Source organism: Eubalaena glacialis, chromosome 1 (genome assembly GCF_028564815.1).
Source record: "Eubalaena glacialis isolate mEubGla1 chromosome 1, mEubGla1.1.hap2.+ XY, whole genome shotgun sequence".
NCBI classification, from domain to species: Eukaryota; Metazoa; Chordata; class Mammalia; order Artiodactyla; family Balaenidae; genus Eubalaena; species Eubalaena glacialis.
In genome coordinates, this window is record NC_083716.1 from 81,188,655 (window position 1) to 81,215,059 (window position 26,405).

At 56.8% G+C, this 26,405-nt stretch overlaps 1 protein-coding gene across 1 annotated transcript in view; it reads right to left on the reverse strand.

The window, feature by feature from the left end:
* Positions 1-660: 660 nt before the first annotated feature.
* RET (ret proto-oncogene) overlaps positions 661-26,405 on the reverse strand; it is a 36,429-nt gene continuing 10,684 nt past the window's right edge. The window contains exons 7-23 of the mRNA XM_061190358.1: positions 25,202-25,443; positions 23,886-24,081; positions 22,328-22,527; positions 19,970-20,228; positions 19,089-19,214; positions 17,254-17,364; positions 16,556-16,678; positions 14,614-14,870; positions 11,836-11,983; positions 10,253-10,360; positions 8,962-9,176; positions 8,756-8,878; positions 6,432-6,502; positions 4,991-5,128; positions 3,844-3,943; positions 2,147-2,294; positions 661-818 (exon numbers count right to left, since the gene is read on the reverse strand). Of these exons, the coding sequence (XP_061046341.1) occupies positions 661-818; positions 2,147-2,294; positions 3,844-3,943; positions 4,991-5,128; positions 6,432-6,502; positions 8,756-8,878; positions 8,962-9,176; positions 10,253-10,360; positions 11,836-11,983; positions 14,614-14,870; positions 16,556-16,678; positions 17,254-17,364; positions 19,089-19,214; positions 19,970-20,228; positions 22,328-22,527; positions 23,886-24,081; positions 25,202-25,443 (2,723 nt within the window). The remainder of the gene's footprint in view (positions 819-2,146; positions 2,295-3,843; positions 3,944-4,990; positions 5,129-6,431; positions 6,503-8,755; positions 8,879-8,961; positions 9,177-10,252; positions 10,361-11,835; positions 11,984-14,613; positions 14,871-16,555; positions 16,679-17,253; positions 17,365-19,088; positions 19,215-19,969; positions 20,229-22,327; positions 22,528-23,885; positions 24,082-25,201; positions 25,444-26,405) is intronic.

The following is a 26,405-nucleotide window of genomic DNA, read 5'->3' on the forward strand; positions in this document are numbered from 1 at the left end:
CAGCGATGGGAACAACTGTGTCCTGGGAGCCCTCTCCCCTCACACCACCTACCTACACAGCAAATGTGGCATCACGTCTCTCCACTGTGCTAAATCTAGGAATCATTTTAATCATGATAAAAATCAAATGTCTCCTTAAGAAAAGGTTACATGATTTAAAAAAACAAAACAAAACAAAACAACACTCTCAGGATCTCGAAGGCTGAGCCGAGGCCTGTCCCGAGGTCCCCTCTCCCTCTCCAGCCCTGGCTGGGCTTTGACAACCCTATGAGGCCTGGCCGGGCTCTCATTCTGAACAAGGACAGGTCGTCTGAGCCAGTTTTTTTTTCCTGCTGCCTTTTTGGTGTGTGTGCTTCATGTTTAAATCGTGTGGCCTCGTTTGGCGGCAACTGGAAAAATCAAACAGTTTGGATAGTGCGTGAGGGACCCAGCACGGAGTATGTGGTGCTCACTGCTGAACCCAGACCAGCGCTGGGTGCTGCCATGGACTGAAGACGAAGGGACACCTACATGCTGGACTCAGAACACTCGTCCAGAGCGCTACGTCTGCTGGGAGGGAAAACCACCAGCCAGTGTGAAATGTGCAAGGAGGGGCCAGCAGACTTTCTGTTCTCGGTATGTTTCTTCCCCTGTGAGTCCATTACCTTTCACAAAGAACTGTTAACTATCAAACGTGTCCATTAATTGTGCCGCGGAGGGTGAAACCATCCAGTTAGCATATACACTATCATTTGCATATCTTGGACACCCAGTGTTGGTGCCATCGGCTCTCGTGAGTGGTACAGGACTCTCTTCAGGCCAGTTCGGGTCTGACATGCCTAAAAATGAAAACAGATCATTTGTTCTGCACTGAAGAACCCAAACTTCATGTGCAGACAGTAAGGCCTTGGCAAAACTCCCTTTGAGGTTCAAACCAAACTTCTGGTTTCTGGGCCAACTGCCTTCAGAGTTTCGTGCTCCAGGTTTCCAAAACATGGGTAACATTTGGGGGGAAACATCACGTGCTCTCTGGTAACTGCAGCTTACCAGAAACTACCAATTTGGACTTTTGTAAGCTTCAGACTCTCAAATCTGATAAATATTTGTTGACCTGTTTAACTCTTTCTCTAAGGCAGCATAAAGCATCAGCACCTTGCTGTACTACATGGCTTACTGCAGCAGGAAACTTTCTATAAAAAGTTCTCTAATGTAAAGGAGCCTGCTTGTCTTCCATCCCAGCCTACCACGGAGGAGAGGATCTTCCAAACCAAGGGTGCACGCAGGCGAGCCCCACAGCGTCGACAGGACAAATGGCAAGTAGCACTAGCCAGCAAGGAATCAGTGACCCAGGAGGCATGCAAAAGGAACAATCTCGGCAGAAAAATGCTTGAAACTCCAAGATTTCAAAACAATCCATGATGAAGTTAGGAAACAGGAAAAAATTTCAAGTACTGAATCGAAGACAAAAGAAGGAGTTTTGGCAAGAACCGTATTTACTGTCCATTGCAAGACCACAGCACCACAGACTACGTTCTTTCAAAAAGCATTTTGCTCCAGCTTTTTGCACTGACTTCATAAGTGACAACTGTCATGACAGTTTGTAACGCAAAGGATGTGAAAACAGCAGTCTGCGTGTGTCCCCCCATTCCCCTCCCCCCGCCATGGTGGTCCCCAGCACCAGGTGGCCTCCAAGAGCTGCCTTCCACCCAGGAGGGGTCTGGGGGAGCGGCCACTGGCTGCGCTCTTAGTGCAGGCAGAGTGGTGCTGGCTCCTCCTTTCTAAATTAAATGCCTCCCCAGATCAGGTAAATTTATCCCAGTAGTTAAATTAGAAGTACTATGACTTGATACCCACCCAGGAAATGACTTAGTCATCATTTTCTCAATATCCCCTGAGAGTTCTGCCCTGCTCTCTTTCTTCTCTATCGTCCTAAGTTGCTGGGCAGTGTGGTAATTACACATATTTTCACATCCTTTTAAAAAAACAGAATAGTAAAAATGCCTGAATGTAAACGGATGCGAAGTCAGACATTTACAAACAAAAAGGTTCAGAGCAGACTTTGGCTTCATTCAGACCAGAAACACTCTTAAAAAGCATTACAGAGAGTAAGGACAGTGCAGAGAGGAACAACGTGGCTAGAATCTAGTAAATGCATGTGAAATTCTACCATAGAGTTTGTTTTCAATCCACGTGGAGGGGAGGGTTCGAGGGAGGGGAGCGTTATTACAGTCCACCAGGGGCATCTCCTCCTCCGACAGGCCGTCGTCGTACAGCAGGGAATCGGATGGGGTGGACGCGGCCAGGTCCAAGTAGTCCTGGAAGGGAGAGACGGCTGGTCACCCCTGGCGCAGGCCACTACTGGACACGCCCGCCACTCCCTGCCCAAGAGCAGAAGCCCTGGCAGAGTCCCACCCCATGCCTACTGGCCTCTTGTGAGACCTGAGCCCCTCGCCAGGGTGCCAGCACTGAGCTCCTCCAGCCCCTGCCTCGCCTGGCCCTGCTCCGTGGTCCTCATCGCTCCCCCTTAGAAAATCACCTCCTTGGGGGCACAAATGTGCTCCCTCACTGTCCTAGTTCTCTCTCTGCAGCACTGGGGGCACCAGGCCCAGCACTGGAGAATCGGCCTGTTTACAAAACCCAAGGCTCTGGGAGGGCTCACTGCAGCCCCATGACTCATTGCAGGAATGCCAAGAAGCACTCTCCGGCTTCCCTCCAAGCATCTCGAACATCATGTCAGGACTCAGAAATCTGAGGCACTGATGTGGGTTTTGCAGAGGACACTGCTATAGATAGGCTTCAGCTCCCAAGCATGACGACTCTTGAATACCTGCTATTTCCACTTCCCTGGTTAAACGTGTAAAGAATGGTTCCAGCGTTTTGCTGGCTAGTTCTCAGCACTGCTCTAGGAAGGCCATCTTTTGGCATCAGCTATCGCCTTTGTTTAGGACAACCCTGCACTCACTCACAGGGTTCACCCAAACGGTACACTGATGCTCTGATGCTGAGTTTTATTACAAGCGGCCGAGTCCATGCATCTTGCTGAAGAAATAACTTTTAGTAAATGTGTCAATGGAAGGACAAAACCACGACGGCAAGGTCTGTGCCTGTTTTGTTTACTTGCATGCCCAGCATCTAACACAGAACATGGGAGTCAGCAATTGCTTAATCAATATTAGTGGAAACTTTGTTGACTTCCTCAGTCACCTGGAGTTGTAAACTTGGAGGCACATGGATACGACTGTTTGGCCCACACAGAGGTTTTGGAAATTTAAATGAGTTGCTATTAAAAACTGGGAAACAACATAAATATCCCTTAAAATTCAGAAGACCCGGCATGCCGGCACTCATGTTCCTACAGGTTACAAGTGTCCACAGTGAGGGGTCTTTCAGAGGGCTCCCAGGACACATGCCGGCACTCATGTTCTTACAGGTTACAGGTGTCCACAGTGAGGGGCCTTTCAGGGGCAGCTGGTAGGCTCCTGTCTGTCACAGTCTCCGCTGCTCTCTAGTCACTTCCCACCCCCAGCCGGGCCCCTGACAGCATATGAATTTAGGACACAGTCATTTCAACTCTACTTCCTCATGTTCTGTTATTGAAAATGATTCTGTTTGGCTTTGGAATATTTTCCTCCCACCGTGGAGGGCTCTTCCTAAGGGTCAAGGTAAAAATCTTGGTTTCTTCCTGATTTAAAACAAGCCCAAAAGGGCTGGATTAAGGACAAGGGTTCAGTCGCTGGCTCCCCCTGGGGGCAGCACGACCAACTCCCTCCAGGCAGCCTCGCTCTGCGTTCCGCGCTGGGAACTCCACAGGCCGGCGGGAGGCCCGCGGGAAGCTGGCACCTGGAATGGGCACCAGGTACTCACTCTGCTCTTAACCATCATCTTATCCAGGTCTTTGCTGATGTCGGCAAACACTGGTCTCTTGTCTGGCTCCTCCTTCCAGCACTGCAGCATCAGACTGTACCTGATGGGACACACAGGTGGGCGGTGACAATCCAGCAAGGACTGCCCGGTCATAGCCACCAAACTCAGTATAGTGCCCTGGGTCCCGGGGGCTCTGCTCCCGAACCTCAAAGCTGCTTTTGTGTCACTGACATCCTTCCCTGAGGTGGGTCAGAGCTTGAGGGGTCAGCAGGGGCTCACAGCGTCTGGCGCTGTGGTTCAGCTGTGTCCGCTATGATGGCTAAGGCAGAAATGTTGGTCATTAAACACAAACACCTGTCAATCACACTCTGACCTGTACCTTCCTCCCTCCCCTGGGGTCCTGGCACGGCTGCAGGGCTTCCAGAGCTACCATGTGGGTGTGCGCTGGGCCCCTGCCTGTCAGCCCAGGCCGTCCAGGGAGGTGGCACCTACTCACCCTTGCACTCCCCCATCTAGCCTTGAGCCAAGCACGTGGCAGGCGCACGACAGACTTTGTAGAATGAATGGACCAGTGTCCCTCTGCCTGGGGATGACCCCTTCTCATGTGTTCTCAACCTGTCCTCTGAGAATCATCTGATGGAACCACCATCAGATGAGAAGATTCTGGTGCGCTAGGGCTAAAGTCCAGGCTCCCCCTGCCCACTCCTTGCCTGCCTTTGTGCCTCCACCTGTGTACTCCCCTATATGCGCCCTTGGGGCCATTCTGAATTGCCCACCCCTCCCCAAGCATCCTGGGACAGGTCTCTGGCCTTTGGCTCAAGCTGCTCCCTCAGTCTGAAGCACCCTCTCATCCATCCACCAACTTTCCCCAGGTCCTGCTCCCCCTCTTCCCTGTAAGTCCCTCCAGGAGGCCGACCCAGCCCCCAGTGGAGTCAAGGGTCCCCAGCATCTGCCGTCACACCCAAGGGTGGTTCTCTGACTTCTGCCCCATCATGCCCTGCCTGTCACTACCCGCCACCCAGCTCGCCCTGGGCTGGCACCCAGGGCTGCCCAGGAGCGGGAAAGAATGAGTGCACGTGTCTCATCCCCGCCAAAGTCCAGTGTGTCTGTGTCTGAGGAAGGCTGGGCCAGAGCAAAGCCTGCTCACATCTCCTCGCTGCAGTTGTCTGGCCTCTCCATCCGGTAGCCTGTCTTCAGAAGGTTGAAGAGCCGCTCTGGAGGAATCCCAGGGTAGGGGTTGCCCCCCAGGGTCACAATCTCCCACAGCAGGACACCGAAGGACCACCTGCAGGGAGCAAGAGGACCAATGAGTGGTTGTACTGGGTCTGCAGTGCCCTCTGTGCACCAGACACTCATCCCCCCAGCAGTGTCTGACCCCGAGTCCCCAGTACAGAGAGCGGCCCAAGTGCTCACAGCTTCAGCCTGTGCTGACCCAAAAGATGGGATGGGGAATAGAGGCGGGGATGAGCCATCTGCCTGCCCTGCCCCCAGCCCTGCCAAGCCGCTGCCCAAGCTCAGCCCCCTCACCCGAAAGGGCACACGGCTGGCCCCTGAGGTGATGCTCTGAAGCATCAGAGATGGCACAGGGCAGCCAAGCAAGCACATCAAAACGTAGGCGGGACCTAGGCCACAGGGCAGAGGGCTCCCTGCACAGTTCCTTCACCTTTTCTGTGTGCTTGCAAATTTTCGTAAGATCTTAGAAGAAAAAAAAGCACTGCTATAGAAAACATACTTAATTGTGAGAGAAAATTTACTGTGAAGGGGGGACAAAATCATATCACAAAACAGCATTATCACACGAGCCCACTTACAGTCACAAAAAGCATATCCCTGCACGCCACAGAAAACTCTAGGCCATGCCTGCGAGGGCCAGCAGTAGTTATTTAGGGGTGGTGGGATCCTAGTGGCTTTTAGTCTCTTCATTTTGCTTTCCCCTGCATTTCCAATTGTCTTACGGTCAACTTTGTAATCAGAACACAGTTGTTAAAACTGTCTAAGAACTGCCTTTTCACAGCCCACATTGTTCAAAATATGCAAGCCTGTTCAGAGCAGAACACTTGGAAACAAGTCTGTTGTATTTTTGAAAACTATCAAAAATGTAATTGGACCTGGAAGACTTAGTTTTGGTTCCCATCTTGGAGTAGTTTGGGGCACCTGCCTAGAAACTCACTCAAGGCCACCCCTGCCTGTGGGCGGGGACCAGTCCCCAGGGACCTGCTTGAGCCCAGCCTGTGCTCAGGCCCACAGGAGGGGAAGTGTTTGGCTGAGCCTGTGTGTCAGAGACACCCAGAGAGGAGAGGGGAGGGGAGAGGGAGGGAGGCGAGGGGGTCTGCAGCCATGGCTCACACCCTTACACTCCACCCTTACACTCTGAAAGTAGTAGCTTTCAGAACTACTGCCTGGGCCCTCGCCAATTGCCGAGTGAATACACAAAGCCCCGGCAGCTTGGAGGGTTCACTGTGGATGGCTGGCATGAGCTGACAGGCACTCAGGGCCAGCACTGTTCCCCAGTGGAGCTGCTGAGACAGGTGGCATGGCCCTACACACGTGTAACCTCCCCCCTCCCCGGGAAGGCAACACCCACTCACACGTCACTCTGGGTGGTGTAGATGTGATCGAAGAGGGACTCAATGGCCATCCACTTGACTGGGATCCGACCCTAAAGAGGGTGTGAAAGAAAGGCATTAACGTAGCTCTGACATCCTGGGAACTGGCGGGGGGGGGGGGCAGGGGGAAGGGGGAGCCACGTCCCAGGCTCTTCCAGCTCTGAGGGGATGCTGAGTAATGACACCAGAGTGTTCCTGGGTACAGGACTGGCGCTTCGCAGGGGCCGGAGCCCCAGCCTGGCCCTCCCAAGCTTGGCTGAGACACCAGAGGGAGTCAGCTGGCCTGCCCACATCTACGCAACGTGTGCCTGTCACGCACCGCATCCCTGTTGAGAAGAAACCCAAGAAATTGATATCGAGCACAAGACAGGTCCCCCTATGGCCACTTCCCTGGCTGCTGCTGCCCAGTGGGTGGGCCAGGAACACCACGCAGCGAGGTCTCCCTTGATTTCTGAGGGTGAACGAGTTTGGGAAACTGACATCCAGCATTTTCCATCTTGGGGACTTCGGATGGAAACAAACACACTAAAGGCTCTTCTGAGAAGCTCTGAGGGAAGAAATCTGTGTGTGTGCCTTCGGGCTGTTTTTTACCTCTTATTTTATCCCAGGGCCCTTTTAGCATCCTCTGAAAGAGTGCCCCCTACCACAGAGGTGCTGGGGTCAGACCTAACAAATCCTTTCTAATGCAACTCAAGAAATAGCTTTTCAGTACAAATAGGTCAGCCTTAAGGCAGAAATCAATTTTTTTAAAAAAAAGGCATGCATTAGACTTCAATGCAACGTTTACTATAATTCCTTTTTAAAAAAGTATTCTTGGGCTTCCCTGGTGGCACATTGGTTAGGAATCCGCCTGCCAATGCAGGGGACATGGGTTTGAGCCTGGTCCGGGAAGATCCCACATGCCGCGGTGCAATGAAGCCTGTGCGCCACAACTACTGAGCTTGCGCTCTAGAGCCCGCGAGCCACAACTACTGAGCGCACACACCTAGAGCCCATGCTCCACAAAAAGAGAAGCCACCGCAGTGAGAAGCCCACGGACCGCAACGAAGAATAGTCCCTGCTCGCCGCAACTAGAGAAAGCCCGCACACAGCAACGAAAACCCAACGCAGCCAAAAATAAATAAATAAATTAAAAAAAAAATTTTACTTTAGGATTTATGTCCTTAATGAAGTGTGACTGTTTCGGGGGTGTGTGTCCCTAACAACGCTGCCTACAGCCTGTGCTCTTGGGGGACGTGCTTGGCCACATTGTGCTTCTTGCTTCGTGACATGGGGCTTTCCTGAGGACCTATGTGTCAACAGGAAAGCTCTGTCCACCGCCCTCCACAGGGCAGGGAGCAGCCCCTCTCCACTTCCCCTTCAGCACTTCTGAGATGCGTTGTCACAACGGACACCCCAGAAGAAATGAAACATCACCCTCACAGCCCCTGGCAACACCAGGTCTTCTCCTGACCCTCAGAGCAAAGCTGAAGTGTATGCCGTCACTTTTTGTGTTTTTCTTTTTGAGCAGCATATGTTCTGAAATGCCAGGTTAGCTGTGTGTCTTGAAGGTACCTGTGAGCTGGCCCTGTCCAGTCTGTCACAGGGAGGCTGCAGGAGAGGGGCTGAGAAGGCAACAGAACTAAGAGGGTCAAGACCAATGCCACAGAGAACTGGACCACGCCAGGGAACCAGATTTCCCGAGAAGGGCCCCTGACCACCTGTTTCAGTGACTCGGAAAAAGCTTCTGAAATCCCTACATTGTGACTCCAGACCCTGTCTCCAGGGCCTCCTGGTGCATCTTCCAAACTCTCTTAGGCAGGGGTTCCCAGGCTCTCGTCCCAGGAGAATCCCCACCTGAAAAGCGATTCATTCCCTTCTGCAAGGAATGAATAGCAAGCTCGGGTTTATTTCATTTCTCTCCTCTAAGCAAAGGACTAAAGGAAACAGTGACTTTCGCTCTGTAGAATCAAGAGGAACAACTGCAGAGAAGAAGGTTGTTATTTCTGCAGTGTTACGTGACCTTCAAAAAGGATAGTGATCAAAAGTGAGAGAAGCTGCAGGGTCCCCACTACCCAGCGGGCAGCTCTGCAAGACCACGTGTGGCCCTGAGGAAGAGAAGGAACAGACTTGGGGCTGAGTCCTGAGCTGGGTCTCTGGGGACCCAGGACTAGGGAAGGGTTTGGGGATGAGGGCTGGAAATTTATACTCTAAAAATCTGCTTTATCTTCTCCAGATAAAAATCTTGCCCCTACCCTGTGGGTACCCTGACAGTTGCCCACACCCAGCCCGGGAGCCCCAGGCCGGCACACCCCAGGACCTGGTACCTTGCTCCTCTTCACGTAGGAATCCTCTTCATAAACATCTCGGGACAGACCAAAATCCGAGATCTTCATCCTGCGCCCCTCGGCTACTAGGACGTTTCTGGCTGCCAAGTCCCGATGGACGAGCTGCAAGGAAGACAACGGCAGGGACCCCTGAAACCCAGGCCCATGGCAGGCGGAGGGGAGGGCAGGGCTGGGGCGGCACACACCTTCATCTCGGCCAGGTACTGCATCCCCCGCGAGATCTGCCAGGCGAAGGAGATGAGGTCGCCCATGGTCAGGGCCCGCTCCTCCGGGTTGTCCAGGTAGCTGGAGTTGCGGCTGTCTCTGCTGCCCACGTAGCCGGGCCCCGCCTTGCGGCTCTCTCGGAGAAAGCCCCGCAGGGAGCCGTACTTGGCATACTCCACGATGAGGAGCAGCGGCCCTGGGGGCAGAGGGGGCTGTGGGCTGGCTGCCTGCGGGGCCCCGGGCAGGCGGAAGTCAGGCCAGCTCTGGGCAATTGCTTCCCAGAGCATGCGGCAGGCCGCAGGGCCCCTGGGCAGGCTCTGCACCTGGGCAGACAGACCCAGCCCTGCTCTGGGGGGCAAGTACCTGCGTTCTGGCAGCCTGAGGACTTAAGCCCCAGCTCACTCGCACATCGCTGGCTCTCCGCCTTGCGGGGGCCATGCCAAAGCCAGCTGCCTGGGTGGTCGAGTGTGACCTCTTCCCTGGGTGCCCCAGGCAAGCAGTCACCGCATTCAGGACTGTCCTGGGAGGCATCCCCTGGTGCTAGGATGTCAGGCCTTTCTGCATCCTCGGTCCTGCCACAGCATGGCCTGGGGACGGCTGACAGAGACAGAGTCTGGATCTGCCCGTGGCCACCTGCTCCCTGCTCCTGCCTGCTCTCAGCAGCTCTGGGCTGCAGTCCTGCCCGAGGCCCAGCCCTGAGTTCTGCTGGCGCTGACCAGTGTCCCTGCTGCCCTCTCCCTGTCAGCCCCGTCTCCCTCGCACCCCAAACACACACACGCACACACAGTGGGAGGTCCCTTGGGTGGCACAGCAGGTTTGGAATACCAGCAGAGCAGGATGCTTTTATGTGAGAGACGGTGACAATGCCTTTGCCACGCAGGGCTGGGGTTGGGGTCACCCGGAGGTTATGGCATGTCTGGTTCCCCGTGCCCAGGAGGTACTGCTCGTTTCTGGAGCTCCCTGCCTTGGGGGCTCTGCCTGGAGCAGGGTGCTGACAACCAGGATGTCCCCGGAGACCTCATGGCAGCACTGGGAGGCCCAGGGAGCACACCGCGGGGAAGCCCTCACACAAGCACTCCTGCTGCACCCTTTCCGGCCCTCTCACTGGCACGCAAGCTCCAGGCAGGAGCCAGAGCTGGAGACCCTGCTTCCGGGAGGAAAGAGAACAGGGGCCCAAGGAGGAAAGGATGGGGAAGGGGAAGGAGGCAGAATGGGGCTGCCCAGAGCCCCCTGGCCTGCGCCTGGCCGCTGCTCGTCCCTGGCTGGCCTTACCGTCCTGGCTGCAGGCCCCGTATAGCTTGATGACTTGCGGGTGGCTGACCTGCGTCAGGAGGTTGAACTCTGACAGCAGGTCCCGCAGCTCGCTCGCCGAGGCGTTCTCTGAAATGCACGTAAACACAGCAGGTTGCAAAGCGGTCCCTTCTGTTAGCCCCTTCTGCAGCCCTGCTGGGTCACGGCACCCATACCGAGGTGGAGGCGGTCTGCACAGACCCATTATCCCCTTCAGAGACATCCTACCCAGGTTCAGAGGAGGCCTGCAAGGATCCCACTGCTTGGGGCTACTCTCAGCCTGTGGGAGGGTCAACAGCAGCCTCGTGTGCCTCCGGGGAGTAAGAACCCGAGAAGCACGCGTCCATGTGAGCGGATCTTTCCATGGAAAGCCTCCCAGGGCTGGGCTGTGCGCACAAATGGCATTATTTCCCTGCAATCACCATCTCTCAAAGACAGTGGTGCTCAGAGACCCCCTCGTTAACCCTTCTGGGAAGGTAAAGGGACTCCCTGTTGTCCCCAAACACCTGCTGACCAAGCACTCAACAGTGGCGGGTGAGGCCCTGCAGAAAGGTGAAGACCACCAGACATCACAGAAGTCCTCCAGCCACGCTGAGCACGAGTGTCCCAAGGGTGGACGGAGCGTGCTCGGGCTCCCACCAGAAGCTTGGGTGTGGAGGTATTCTGAGACAAAATCTGTGGCTACACAGTCCTCCTGGGTCAGTGGTCCCACAGCCCAGTGGGACCTGGCTGCAGGTCACCTCCTCTGGCTGCAGACTTGTCTGGAGATGAGAGGACAGCTGGGAGGTGGGGCACTGGGACTCTCTGGATCACATGTGGGTGACCCAGGGCCAGTCTCACTGTGCCCCTTAGGGCCTGGGGTCTCATGGGCAAGGGGCGACCCCAGTCTGAGGGCCTGGGCAAGTATCCAGAAGCACTCTGCACTGCATGGCCCCCTGACTGTTGAACCCATGTGTGCATCAGTCGACTGTGTCCACTGCACGGCCGCTGGGCTCTCCGTCGGTCCACTTGGGCCAGAGCCCAGCTGTGGCAGAGGGCCATCTACCCAGTCTCTGCTGAGAAACACCAGTGAGGATGCCTAGCTTGTGGCAAGACTGGGGCGGGGCAGACCCGCTGAGGACCAGTGGGGACTGGGCAAGGCAGGGCCCTAGGGGGCAGGGACTGGTCCTTACAGGTGGTCTCTTCACCAGGACTCTGGTGGATGCTTGGCTGAGAGAAATGAATGGAGCAGACTGGGTTGGGGAGAGCTGTCAGTCCAAAACCAAAAGGGCTTTTAATTTAAACTCGGATCTTTACCCAACACTGGTACAGAAGTAGCACCACTCCAGAACCTTCCAAGGGAGGAACGTCCTCACCCTGCTTCTCCAGGGACCACGCCAGCCCACGTCATCCACGGTGGGGATTCCCAGACTGCAGCCGCTCAGGAAGAGCAACGGGGGGGGGCCTCTTCAGGAGGCAGCAGGCCAGCTGCCAGAACCCTGGCTGTCGCGTGGCTTCATCCACCCCTTGGGGCTCCCGCAGGTATGCGTGGCAGAACCATCATTGTGTACTGCCTGGACAGATACCTTTCAGCATCTTTACAGCCACAGTCGTGTACCCCGCTTTGCCTTTCAGCCGGAAGGCCGTTGCCTTGACCACTTTTCCAAATTCTCCTTCTCCCAGAGTTTTACCAAGAACCAAGTTCTTCCGAGGGAATTCCCACTTTGGATCCTCCTATGTTGGGTGTGAAGGAAGGGAGACAAGAAGAGAAGGAAGAAAGATGGTGAGAAAAGGAAGAAGGCAAGACCTGGTGGACAAGCTCCAGTGTGCAGACAACTGACCGTCACCTGAACCAGCCCATGATAGTCACCATGTCCAAGGGCAGGACCCCACAGTCAGGCCCTGAGGTGTCGTGACATGATGTGTCTCCCCCATGGGAAGGCAGGTGTTGCCACAAACCAGCCTGGACTCCGTATGTCCGTACCCTTGCTGGCCCCTGTCTACTGAAGATGCCCTGTGCCACCCCAGGCCCGTGTCCTTGTCTGTCCAATGAGGGATTCAGGGCTTACTCAGCACCCACAGGTGTTCACAGGGGAGCATGGCCTCTTCCCTGGGAGTCAGGCCCAAGCTGCTCAGCACTGTCTCCGCTTTGGACACCAGGCCACAAGGCACTGACTGGCCAGCAGCCCAGATCTTCAGGTGCCCTTTCCAGAGACCCCCCCAGGACTCCCAAGAGAACCGAACTGGCACCAGTGGCCCAAGTTGCCTACCAGCCCAGGACCTGTGGCTACTGGTGGGCATGTCAAGGACACCTTCCCTGTGTGGCATCCCCTGGAAAGGTACCACCATGTTCCTTGGGAACCTCCACCCCAATGCGTGGAAGACCCTGCTCCTCCCATAGGCCCAGTCATTACTCTGAACCTGCACCCCCCTGCCTTCCCACCGAAGTCCCATCCACATACCATGCCCACTCAAGACCACACTGGGGCACCTTCCCAGACCCCCAGCCTGGCTCATGTACTTGAATTCTGGGGATGCTGAATCCAGTCTGGAACCTGCCTTCCTGTGCCAGCACTGGGCATCCTTTACCCCAAGCCTCGCTGCACTTGGATGGCGGGTGGGTGTGGCTTCAGGTGCTGTTTACGCTGTGCCCTGCCAGGCTCGCCTAACACACAGAGATGACACCACTGGGGACGCAATGCCCCCCAGTGAACAGAGCCTTGTGTTCTGACATCTGGGAGCAAGGCAGCCTCCTCTCAGCACCATGGCCAGGGGTGCCTTCCAGCCTGTTCCTGGGCATCCTGGTATCTCAGGCTCCCCAAGAACCCATAGTCAGGGTCAATGTTGACAACACGGTCACCATCGCCCTGGTGTCCACACTGCACTGGATAACAGTTTACTGCTCACAGAGACTGTGCTAAGGTGGATATCACTGATTTGATCCTCTTAAAAACGTTAAAAACCATTCCCCCCACTTTACATAAGACAAAACAAAGGCCAAAAGATTGCGTAGCACGTCGGAGAACTCGGAGCTGGTCAGTGGGGCCCCCGGGCCTCGGGCCCGGCTCTGAGTTGCTCGGGGCTCTGGGCTGGAGGCAACGTGGGCCGAGGGTGGTTTTTGCGGAGGAGTCCCCCCCGCGCACGCACCTACCAGCACCACTCTCGCCGTGCGCCTCAGCCCAAACCGCCAGGGCATTTAAAGGGACAAAACGGCTCGGCCCACGCGCCTGCTGTGGAGGCTGAGATGCCGCCGGGGCTGGAGAACCCCACCTGCGGAGCGATGGGAACTAGGGAAGTCAGGAGGGAGGCCTCTGTGGCCACCACATCGGGGAACAGCCCTCACGGCCCACACCCTCACCGAGGGGCCAGCACCCCTTGGGTGGCACCTCCTATGAACCCTGGCTACCTCCTACCCTGGGCTGCGGACTGTGGCCCCCGGGTGCCGAGCTTCCTGCACACGCTCCCTACCTAGCCTCGTGCGTGGAACTTCTGTTCCCACGCACCCTCGGCTCTGGCCACCTCCCTCAGCCCCGCCCAGCACCCGGCTGCCAGCAACCTGGGTGCTCCCAGCAAGCACGCTGAAGGGCACGGCAGGCAGAGGAGTGGCCTGGCCAGGTCGGGGTGGTGTCTGAGGCGCACACGCTGACTGCAGGCCCAGGCCCTGCCATGCAGGAGGGGCTCGGGAAGCCTGCTGGCTCTGGCTGGCGTTCTTCATCGGCCGGCCGGTCACAGGCCTGGGCCTGGCTCCCCCGCAGGTGCCCTAGAGGCCCCTCAGCGCCCCCTCCCTCGGGGCCAGAGACAGACTCCCCTCTCTGCTGCTGCCACCCCGACCAAGCCCCCGCCTGCCAGCCTCTCTCGCCGGGGTGGGGACAGTGCCTCACCACGGGGCTCCCACCCCACAGACTCCCAACAGAGCGGCCCGCGGAAATGAAGGCAGAACACGGGCCCCACCCCCAGGGGTCCCACCCTCTGAGAATAAAATCCACCGTCCTCCTCAGCGCCTCCCCCAAGCCTTCCTCCTCCCAGCGCTTGGGGCATCTGCAGGATAGCTCCCGGTCAGGTTCAGCACGGCCCACCCTCCCCGTACCCTAATGGCCCAGATCTCAGACCACGTAAATCAGCACCCATCATTCTCCACCCTGCTCCATGCTCTCCGCCCCTCCCTGGAAGGCCGCTCAGTGAAGGCAGGGGGCTGCTGGAATGCTCAGAGTGTCCTCCCGGTGGGTGAGAACGCATTAGCCCCAGGTGACCCGTCCCCTCCTCCCCTCCCAGCTGCCCGAGACCAGAGGCCGGCCCCACCTGCAGGGTTCCCCTCCCCAGGGGGGGCTGCCTCCCCAGCCCCGAGGCCACACGGGGAACCTCACCGGGATCTTGAAGGTGTCCACAGAGACCTGGTTCTCCACGGAGTCCAGCGAGGGCCGGCGGGCACCGGATGAGGAGTAGCTGACCGGAAAGGCCTGGGCGGGCCGGCGGAAGGTCATCTCAGCTGAGGCGATGGGCGGCTTGTGGGCGTTCTTGTGGTAGCGGTGGATGCAGAAGGTGGACAGCAGCACGGACACGATGAAGGAGAAGAGCACGGCTGCCGCGATCACCGTGCGGCAAAGCTCGTCACACAGCGGGTCTGCAGGCAGCGGGGGTGGGCCGTGAGAGATGACAACCCGGGAGGGGGACCCCGGATACCCACAGGAGCTGGTACAGAGCAGCTCTCCAGCCCGCCACGCCCAGGACAGCCGGGAAGTGTCTGCTGTGACCAGCTTTGAGCATCCTGGAGAGCACTGCTGGTGTGAAGGTCTGAGAGTAATTGCCAACCCTCCAATAGAAGCAGCCCACAGCAGGTACGGTTCTGTACGTTTTTGCTATTGGAGACTGTTACCACCCTTTTCCAGAAGGAATGAGAGTTTATAAGCAGCCTGCCTAAGGTCACACAGTGGAGGTCATGCACACCTGCACCCACCCACCCTAGAACGCTGCACTGAAGCCAGAGGCCCAGGGGCGCTGGTGGGGAAGTGCAGCTCTTCCCCTGTGTTCCTGATGTCTTTTGTATTTTCTTTATAGTCAGTATAAAGGAAGGAGGAAAGAAAAGTGGCCCAGGACCTAGGGCTGTGCAATAACAACCCAAATACCAGAAAAGCATCCCTGGGCTCAGGCAGGAAAGCTCCGCATGTGCTCAGTGGGGCACGTACTGTCCCAGAAGAAGCACCTAGAGGCTCTGGCTAGGAGGATGGGGACCCATTTGGCCAATGCCATGGGCCCAGCAAAGGCCCTGCACAGGGACAGTCCGAGCAGACACTGAGTTATCTGGTGAAAGAACTAATTTTCCAGCCCAACCTTTACCACAGAACTATGGGTCAGGGAGTTCCCTGGTGATTCAGTGGTTAGGGATCCGTGCTTTCACTGCCGAGGGCACGGGTTCAATAATCCCTGGCTGGAAATGGAAGCAACCTAAGTGTCCATCGACAGATGACTGGATAAAGACGATGTGGCATCGTCTATATATACCATATATATGACATATATACCACGGAATATTACTCAGCCATAAAAAGAAACGATATTGAGTTATTTGTAGTGAGGTGGATGGACCCAGAGTCTGTCATACGGAGTGAAGTAAGTCAGAAAGAGAAAAACAAATACCGTATGCTAACACATATATATGGAATCTAAAAAAAAAAAAAAAAACGTTTCTGAAGAACCTAGGGGCAGGAGAGGAATAAAGACACAGACGCAGAGAATGGACTTGAGGGCACGGGGAAGGGGAAGGGGAAGGGTAAGCTGGGATGAAGTGAGAGAGTAGCACTGACATATATACACTACCACATGTAAAATAGATAGCTGGTGGGAAGCAGCCGCATAGCACAGGGAGATCAGCTCAGTGCTTTGTGACCACCTAGAGGGGTGGGATAGGGAAGGTGGGAGGGAGCGGCAAGAGGGAGGAGATATGGGGATATATGTATACGTATAGCTGATTCACTTTGTTATAAAGCAGAAATTAACACACCATTGTAAAGCAATTATACTCCAATAAAGATGTTAGGAAAAAAAAAAAATCCCTGGCTGGGGAACTAAGATCCTGCAAGCTGCATGGCGCAGCCAAAAAAAAACCCAAAAACAACACCAAACTTCAGGCCAGAAGGCAGTCTTAGAGGCCCTGACCCAGCTCCCTGTCTGCACAGATGGGGGAACCAAGACCCCGAGGGAAGGCAAAAGGTCTCCTGGGTTTCCGCGCCTTCCCGCAATTTCCTCCCTCGCTCCTTGGGGCTCAGGGAGGTGTGGGGATCCCTGCCCGCGTGGCCCCAGCCAGCTCACCCTGGCTGTCTTCCGGCTCGCAGAAGCACTTCTTCTCCTCCGGGAAGCAGTTGCAGATACCGAAGCCGGCTTTAATCCCCCGGCGCTCCCCAGGCTCGTGCCCACCAATGATGCTGCCGCCCCCTGATGATGGACACAACCCACTCAGCAGCCCACTCAGCCTTGGGGGGACCTGACCAGCCAGACCACCCAGACAGGAGCGTGAGAGGCCCCTCCCCGCCTCACGTCAGCACTCTCAGGCCCAGGGAGCGCAGTGAGCTCAGAAGTCTGTGTCACCCAGGCAGGAGTCTCAGCGCGACAGGCCCCCAGACCAGTCCCCTGGCCACAGCGGGCGAGAGGAGGAACCCACAGGCTGCCCAGGGCCCTTGCTGAGGTCCACACATGGTTACTTTTCAGAAGCAGAGCACGGGCAGCAGGGGCAGCCGGGAGCCAGCGGAATGGGGGACAGGGCGCCGCACCCCCGTGAGTCGGCCAGGGCAACACCGGAGAGGGTGGGTCAGGCCAGCAGGCGCTAGTCTTGGGGGAGGAGAGCCCTTTGTTCAGATGAAACGTTAGAAAAAGGCTCAGCACACGCAACCCAGGAAGTCGGCTGGCCTGGCTGAAGTGCAGGTGGGAGTCCAAGCCCCTTCAGCTTGCTACCTACACCCCCTTCCCAGGCCCTGCCCTTGCTCAGGTACACGCGCAGGCTCGGTGCTTACGGAGGCAGTCCTGGGGGCAGATGTTGGCGTCTCTGCTTTCCACGGCGTCACAGTGTCCATCGGGGCAGGTCTTGATGCTGGGGGAGCAGGTGGAGAAGTTCCTGGTGATCCCTGTGGCACACAGCAGGCAGTTACTACCATGAGGGAGCACCCGGCCTGGCCAGACTGCCAGAGTCGGGAGGGCCACACCCCAGGGCCTCCCAGGCCAAGCCTGCACCGCCCCCCGCAAGGAGAAGCAAACCGAGGCCTGAGCCGAGAAAAACCACACGTGGAGCCCATCCCTGAGGAGAGCTTGGGGGTCCGGGGTGTACAGGGCAGGCCGGGCAGTGAGGGCTGGAGGAGCTGGGCAGTCCCAGGGCTGTGCCCGGGCTCACACAAGGAGGCCAGAAGAGACCAGACAAGGCTGGGACCCTCTCAAGGCGGTACCATGAGCGGGACCCTCACACCGGTGGCCGTGGCTTGGAGCCAGCAGCGGGCTAAGCCCAAGGCTGTGCAGGTCCCTCCTGCTTGGGGCCACGCTCCCTGGGCTGAGATCTCCCAGGTAGAGCTTCTCTGAAGATCGTTTCGGATATTCTGAATTTTTTTTAAGGTTTGTGTTTTTATGAACTAAAGCCAACTATGAATGATGTGCACAGTGTAACCTACCTTATACTCAGCCACCTTTTGGATGCATAGTAACACCTACCTTATACCCATCCACCTTTTGGATCTTTGGAAAGGGTCTGCGAACTATGTGTCTAAAAGCAGTGGGTGAGGGCTTCCCTGGTGGCGCAGTGGTTAAGAATCCGCCTGCCAATGCAGGGGACACAGGTTCGAGCCCTGGTCTGGGAAGATCCCACATGCCACAGAGCAACTAAGCCCATGCGCCGTAACTACTGAGCCTACGCTCTAGAGCCTACGAGCCACAACTACTGAGCCCACGTGCCACAACTACTGAAGCCTGCGCGCCTAGAGCCCGTGCTCCGCAACAAGAGAAGCCACCGCAGTAAGAAGCCCGCATACCACAACGAAGAGTAGCCCCTGCTCGCCACAACTAGAGAAAAGCCCGTGCGCAGCAACGAAGACCCAATGCAGCCAAAAATAAATAAATAAAATAAAATAAATTTATAAGAAATAAAAAAAAGTAAAAGCAGTGGGTGAATGGGGGAAAGTTAGGGGGAGGGATAGTTAGGGAGTTTGGGATTGACATGTACACTCTGTTATATTTTAAATGGATAACTAACAAGGACCTACTGTATAGCACAGGGAACTCTGCTCAATATTACATACAACCTAATCGGGAAAAGAATTTGGAAAAGAATAGATACGTGTATGTGTATAACTGACTCACTATGCTGTGCACCTGAAACTAACACAACATTGTTAATCAACTATGCTCCAACATAAAATAAAAAGTTAAAAAAAAATAAAAGCATTGGATGAATATATTCACAACTGTACATGTAACTTATGTGTATATGGGTAGAGAAATGGAGACACAGATGCCAATTCACATCTAGTTCAGGGACAAATATATGTACAGAAATTTAGAATAAAATAAAAAGAAAACATGCACATCCCAACTTTGGCCCAGACCCTCCCAAGCCCAGAGCGAGTCCAACCTCAGGCACCTGTGATCCCACGGTGATAAACAGCCCCAATGTCCTCATGCCACCCTGCACTCATGTCTACCCTCTCCTGGCATCAGGAGTCACAGCAGGGGACAAGGCGCTGGGGAAGAGACTCCGAGTGGGTGGGGGTGGAGAGCATCGCAGAGGCTGGCAGGGCCCACACAGACGTCCTTTCCACCCAGCCGTCATCACCCTCCCGATCACCCGGCTCTGCACGGGGCCTACCTTTGCTGTCTCCCTGTCTCCACTCGCACCTGCCCGTCAGAGAGCCCAGGCCGCCGCATTCCTCACACTCGGGCCGCCTCTTGCTGACCGCGCAGGACAGGGGGCAGCCTGGCTCCTCTGCCACATCTGGGGGTGGCAGAAAGCAAGTCACAGGGGGCCAGCCTGGGCCCTGTGTCCAGCCGCCAGCACCCACGGGTGAGGGCAGCACTGGCTGAGCTGTCCCCACGGGTTGAGCCCAGAGGGGAAGTAGTAACTAAGCACCAGGGTGCAGGGCAGTGAGGGGGCTGCTGGGGAAGGGGTGGTACCACAATCACAAAGCGGGGACAGCTACTGGGCTGAGATAAGTATGGAGGGAGGGTGTGAGGCGGCCAGACTCGGCCAGTGACACACAGGACACCCAGTTAAACCTGACCTTCAGATAACGGTGAACACCTGCTTTGTGTAAATACGTCCCTAATATCACGGTGACACGCTTGGAAGTTTGTCTTCTAAGAGACACTGCAAAAGTTGCACGAGACGTACTTACACAAAAAAAATTGCTTGTTGTTTACCTGAAATTCACGTTTAACCAGGGTCCTCTATTGTATCTGGCAGCCCTAAAGCAAGCGCCCAGGTAGGACGCGTTGACAGAGGTGATGGGCAGCAGTGACCGTCCACAGTGCTGTCACTCTGGGCTAAACTGTTTCACACTTTCCCCCTGTCATCCTTCCAGCTTGGCTGTGCAGCGTGCACCGTTTTCTCATCTTACAGGGAAGAAGGCTCAGGCTCAGGGAAGCCACCAGTTAGTGAGGGGGAGCAGGACCGGGCCCCTTCTGTGGGAGAAGCCCGAGGCTCTACCACGCCCCGTCCATCCCGACCCTTCCCGCAGCCCTGGCACTCACATGTCCCCTCCAGTGTGACGAGCAGTGGGGCCTGGGCTTGCCGGCGGGTTGGCCGTTCGACGGCCACTACCGTGTACTGGAGTTGGGCACACTCGGGCCGCTGCAGGGCCTCCGTGTCGTTCACGAACAGGGTCCCTGTGGTGTCCTCAGCCGAGGTGACCATCCCCAGGGCGCTGCAGTTGGCGCTGGAGAGCTGCAGCTTGTACTGCACGTGGATGCCACTGAACTCCTGGCAGTTTTCCACACAGACTTTCCCAATCTAGGCATGGGATACAGGGAATCCTTAGCTGGGTGGCTGGACCACCTGTGATGGTGGCTGGAGGGGCTCCCTGGCAGCCTGAGTCCCAGGACAGTTTCCTACTCAGCCCAGGATCGTAGCTCCCCATCTCCCCATCCTCCACGCCCCCGGAACCTGCAGACCATCCGCCTGCCTGGTCCTGCCCTGCCCAGACCATGGGACCACCATCCATACCTGCTCCTCAGAGCCGGACATGAAAGAACACGGGGCACTGGGGTTTGGTTTTGGGGCTGGCCCTCCAGGGAGGTGCTGCTGGCTTGCCCAGCTCATCCCTCACTTGCTCACTCATTCAGGCACAAAGGCAGCCTGTATGCCTCCTACACACCTCCCTCTCTTCTGGCCAGGCCAATTTTGCTCTGCGGATCACCAGTTCCCATCCTTAGTGCACATGGCTGGGGTGGTCCACACCCGAGCCAGGTCACTCGCCTGGTTAGTCAGAGCATGTCACCTGGGCCACGATTCATACAGTATGGTTGTTTGTCCCACACAGGACCCAGGGGGCCTTCCTGGGACTTGGGCTGGAACCCCTGGGAGAGAAGGGATGCTTCTCCCAGGGATGCTAGGCTGGCAGCTGTGGTCACTGGGGCCCGGAGCTGGTCAGTTGAACTCTCCTTTTTAGCCCCTCAGCCACTCGAGTTACCGTAAGGGTTGCGGTGGCTTGAGATCAGAAGCTCTGACTAGTCAAGGCTGAGGGCTGGGGGCCTGGTGGGGGAGGGGGGATAGGGCCCTGCCTGCAGCCACACACCATGCCCTTGCTCAGCCCGACTCAGGCCCAGGGCAGAGCCAGGCTCCTCCAAGCCCACGCTTGACGCCACAACAAAACCACCTCCTGGGCTCCAAGCACTTCCCTCTACAAACCGGGCTCACTTCCACTCTCTCCAGTGACCCTCAGAATTGCCCAAGGCCATCATCCTCAATTTACAATCATAAAAACTGGGGAGCCGGTGAGAGACCACAGTGAGTCTGAGGCCGGACTGGGACTCGGGTCCCTGTGCCCTCCTGAGTCTACTGGAGCACAGGTGACCCACCTCCAGCAATGCCTGCTCCCGCTCAGCCCCCCAGACACCCCTCAGGCCCCTCTGCTTTGTCACCTCCCACCACCCTTGACCCCTGCCTCCAGGAAAGGCCTGAGGTTGGGTGGCAGGGTGGGGAGCCTGGATGTGTCCAAGGGTGGGGTTCTTTGTCTGCTGGCCCCGGGTGGCTGCCAGGAGGTAAGGGAACCAACCACAGAAACTGGCAAAACCACTGGAAAATAGGAGACGGCCCTAAACGGGACATTCTAAAGAGGATGTGGCCACAGCTGCCCCACTAGGAGAACGCAGTACGTTAAGTCATATGCTTGCTGTAACCACAAGTGAACTTTCAAAAGCGCTGAAGAGAAACATTCTCGGAAGAACTGCACCAAAATGTTACACACTGGCTGATATGAGAAAAAGAGATCACTCCTGTCTATCCCTTATCTCTTTTGACGAATACTTATTACTTCTATTTTTTCCATTTCTAATCGTTATTTTCCAACGACAAATGCAAAATTAGCTCTAGTAAACATACTTGCAGAAAAGTGGAAAGTAGAAGCGCTCCCTATCTTTCCCTGCAGAGGGCGCCACCGTTAATTGCTGCCTGCATTTGCACACTTGCAAACTCCCAGCAATGAGGACTTCGTTTTGAACATAGGGAGCCACCTGAGACCAACACTTACGCAAACCACTTTTTCACTTAATTCAGGAACGTCTTTCCAAGTCTGCATACATAGATTTACCTGGCGCTGCTCTTTCATGAGTACAAAATGTTTTAAAGACGCCAAGAAAGAAGACGGCAAAGAAGAGGGGCCCACAAAGCCCACAAGCCCTGCTCATGACTGTCCCACTCTTCCATGGCCCCAGCCTTCCTGGCCCCGTGCCTGCAGCTCCCTGGGGCCACTCCGTGTACTACTTAGCTCAGGGAGGGGGTGTCACCCACCCCCCAGCCCTGCTTGAAATCTGCTCAACGGAGCACCCCACCCTGGGGGTCTCCTGCCCCTCCAAACCCCACCCCAGGCAGGCAGCAGGCTGGGGGCTCACCTGGGCGAAGCGGCGGGCCCGCCTGCTCGCGGCAAAGGAGTAGGTGCTGGGCAGGCGCAGGCTGACGGGCAGCACGGACACGTTGAAGTGGAGGAGGAGGATGCCCTCCCCCGGGCCCTGGAAGTCCGAGTCGTTGACCAGCACGGCCAGCTGCATGGCCCGGCTCTCCGAGATGGGGAGGCTCCGGTTGAGAACCAGCCCTGCGGGGGGGGCGGGGGGGGCGGTGTGTGTCTGTGTGGACGGGACACGGTGATGCTGGGCGGGGGCCCTGCGGGTTGGGACCACTGTCCCACGCCGCTGCATGCCTCCTCCCCAACGCGCTCCCCGCACACATGTGGAAACAGGTACCTCCACCCACACGGACACAGATAACAGACCCGGCGGGAGGCATTAAGGTAGAACTACTATTTAAAAGTGAGTCGCTGTGCTGAGCTGGGAGCCCAGAAGACCCTTCTCAGCTGGGAGGAAACCCCGGGGATATGTGTGTGTGTGTGTGTGTGTGTGTGTGTGTGTGTGTGATGTGAGTGCGGGGCAGGCCACACAAGGTAAAGAACCGCCACCACCAAGGCCCTGGGAAGACTGTGCTGGCCCCTGAGAACTCTCAACAGCAGCAGCCTCCTGTGGACCCTTGGATTCCACAGGCCTCCAGCACCCGGGAGCTTCCACCCCTCTGAGCACTTGCCGTGTGCCAAGGCTAAGGTTTTAGTTTAGTGGAGACAGAAAGGGGGAGGGGGGGCTCTGGTGCACATGGCACCAGAGTGAGTATGCAGGGGCAAGGATGACGTTTTCCCTCACACAGGACAGAGGGCTTCAGAGGCCTGGTGGGGGAGGGGAGGAGGAGAAACACATAGGATCAGGCCAGCCAGAAAGGGGTAAAGGCACCAGTGATGCTGGGTTCCCCAGAAGCAGACCCCCAAACAAGGACCCAAGTGCAAGTGGGGTATTTGAAAGGTGATCCTAGAAAACACGGGCAGGAGGGCAGGGGAGGGAGGCAGGGAGGCTTGAGGACGAGTATGCCCCGTCCTGCAGGTGAGCACTGCGGGCACCTGGAGCTCAGCCCTGAGGGTGGGCGCATTCCAGGAGCCAGACAGGACAATCATCGCAGAACCCTCCGACTCTAGGACACTGAGCTGCTATTGTATGGATACATCAACCCCTTGTGAGTAGAGAGTTGCTGGTGGGGGGAGGGGGCAATAACCCCCGGGCACTCGGGCACCTGGGAGGTGGCAAAGCAGGTGCCAGGGGCCAGAGGGAGGCCTCGGTGATGACACACGTGTTGCAGTGAGTCCTGGCGTGGTCAGCACGGGGAGGTGTTGTGGTGTCCTGCCAGGGTCGGCCTCAGGACAGTTCACGGAGAGGACAGCCTGTGAACACCCACCAAGGTGGCCCAGGCAAGCCCAGCAGAGACAAAGGCTGGGAGGAGGAGTGGAAGGGGCGGCTGCCTGGTGCTCAGAGGGCCAGGACAAGCGTCTGTGCGTGCAGGGTGCTGCCCCGTCCAAGGAGAGTGGGCCACCGGTTCCCCAGGGGGCCCAGCCAGGCCACACCTGGCCTCGCTTACTGTAGTCATGCACGGTTGCCCGCACAAAGCTGCCGTTGGCCTGGGCCAAGGTCTCGTTGGGCGAGTGCTCTACTCGGAAGGTCTGGAGGGCCCAGGCATCCCCGGAGAGCAGCGTGCTTGTGTACCGTCTCAGGAGCTCCCCGGATGCTGGCACCACATCTGCATCGAAGACACGTAGTGTGGCCACAACAGTGCCCTGCAGAGAATAGGGGGTGCCAGTTAGGGCCCTTAAAGCCAGAGACCATGGGAAGGCACGTGCCCCACGAGTGGACCAGGTGTGTGCAGTCAGAGCTGGCTCTAGGGACAGACTGACCTGGGTTCAAGTTCCCTGGGGCCCCTAGTCAGCCTGCCCCAGTCACCCTTCCTGGGCCACTGCAGCTCACCCGTGCAACAGGTGTGACAGGCATCTACAGACGCCCCGTAAAGATGGATTAGAACACATGCCCTGGTGCTCTGCTGAGGACCTCATCTAGGCCCCCATAGAGCAGAGCAAGCACTCCTACTCTTCTCTGAGGAAACCAGGCTCCACAAGGCGGAGGAGTTAGCTCAGTGTCATAGAGTGACAGACGGCAGACCTGGGATCCAAGCCCAGGTATCTACCAGAATGCTCTCCTCCGAGCATCTTAATGCTCTTCTCCAAGTCTCTTCTGTACACCAGGCTAGAGAGGGTCACGAGGAAGGTTCTGAGCAAAGTCACAGGGCATCTCTGCTCTCACTGCTAACCAGGCTCCCCAGTATCACCACCAGGGGGTCCTGCCAGGCTCATGAGACATTCCCCTGTGTCATGTGCCTTCCTCTCACCGGCTCATCCGCCAAACCTGCTCTTGGGGTGCCCAGAGAAGCAGGCAGTGACAACATACTATGCTCCCACCCTTCCATTGCTCCTGCTGGCCTGCCGGCTGCAGGGCAGCCCGAGGCCCAGCAGGTGGCAGTCACGCTCCACATGCGTGGACCAGAAAAGGGTGGCGCCGGGACGGGGCGCGGGGAGATCCCTGCCGATGTCAGCCCTGGGGCCCCCGCCCGCGGCGTCAGACACAGACTGGGCACTCAGGGCCCCCGGCCTCCCAAGGCAGGGGTCAGCTGGGTGCCGGTGGGGCTGGCCTCCTCTCTCCTCCTCAGCTGTCCTGGACACCGACAGAAAACCCCGACAGACAGACTGATGGACAAATGAAAGACGAATAGCTAGATGGACGGTCAGCCACACGTCTGGATGGCTAGACGAACCGCTGAACAGACCGAGGAATAAATGGCGGATGGAGGAATCCAGACACCGAACAGAGAGACACCAGACAAGCACCAGACAAACGGACAGGCACCTCCTTCCGCTTGAACTCCACGACGGCGCTGGCGGTGTCGACGCCCCCGAGGAAGCTGGGCGCAGAGTCGTCTTCGTCGTACACGGTCACGGGGAAGGGCACCATCACCTCCTCCTCACGCGCGCCGACGCGCACCGCGCACGTAGCCACCAGCTCATACTTCTCCCGCTGCTCACGGTCAAGGGCCCGGCGCGTGCTCACCTCCAGGCTGTCCACAGCGCAGCGGAAGGGCAGACCCTCACCTGCGCACCAAGCAGACCAGGAACCCCGGGCTGACCCCCGGGCCGGGGAAAGGGTGAGCTGCCTTCCTCAGGGGCCCACCGGGAGTGGTGGCACGGGAGGGGGCCCTGTGGATGGAGCTGGGGTGCCTGCTGGCCCCGGGCCCTGGCCCCTCCTCGGCTCCACAGTGGGGCACGGCGCTCCAAGCACAGTTTGCAGCGAAGACTGTGCCCTGAGCTTCACTGTGGCTGCAGCCTGCACTGGTGCTGTTGGGGAACAGAGGGACCAGGAGGCCTGCATCAGGCCCTCATCCTCATCACCTAGGAGGGCTGGGCACACCCCTTCACACACCTTGCCTCTGCTGTGGGGAGGGCTGGCAGCAGCTCAGCCCAGAGATTCAGCTCCCAGCATTTGCTGGTTTCTGAAAAAAAAAATTTAGGAATTTTTTTTTTTTTTTTAAATTATGGAAGCAGTATGTGCTTATTTTAGAGAATGTGAGAAATACAGCTATTCCACCACTTGGAAACAAACATGGTGGACATTTGGTGTGATTTTATATTAACACACAAATATTTCTGACTGCCTGGTTTGAATCCCTGTCCTATATACAGGACAGGGATTGTGTGGCCCAAGGCTGGTGGTTCTGTCTCTCTGTGCCTCAGTTTCCTCACAGAAGAGGAGATGATGAAGGCAAAATTGTCTGTTCCCTGCCAGACACTGCTGTATGTTCAGTGACTCATGTGTCTTCCCACAACCCGGTGAGGGAGGACCGCTAGCAACAATACACTCTTCAAGCCAAGCCTGTCCTGGAATTCATCCTCCAGAAATGACCCAAAAAAGGGGAAAGGCTGAAGGCTTGAAGGTCAACACTGACCACCCCACAGCCAACCACGGGAGGGCTGTCAACTCCACTCAGTGGGAAATCACATCAGAGCCACACATTACATGTGAATTATACATGTGGGAAATGCTTATCACGCAAACA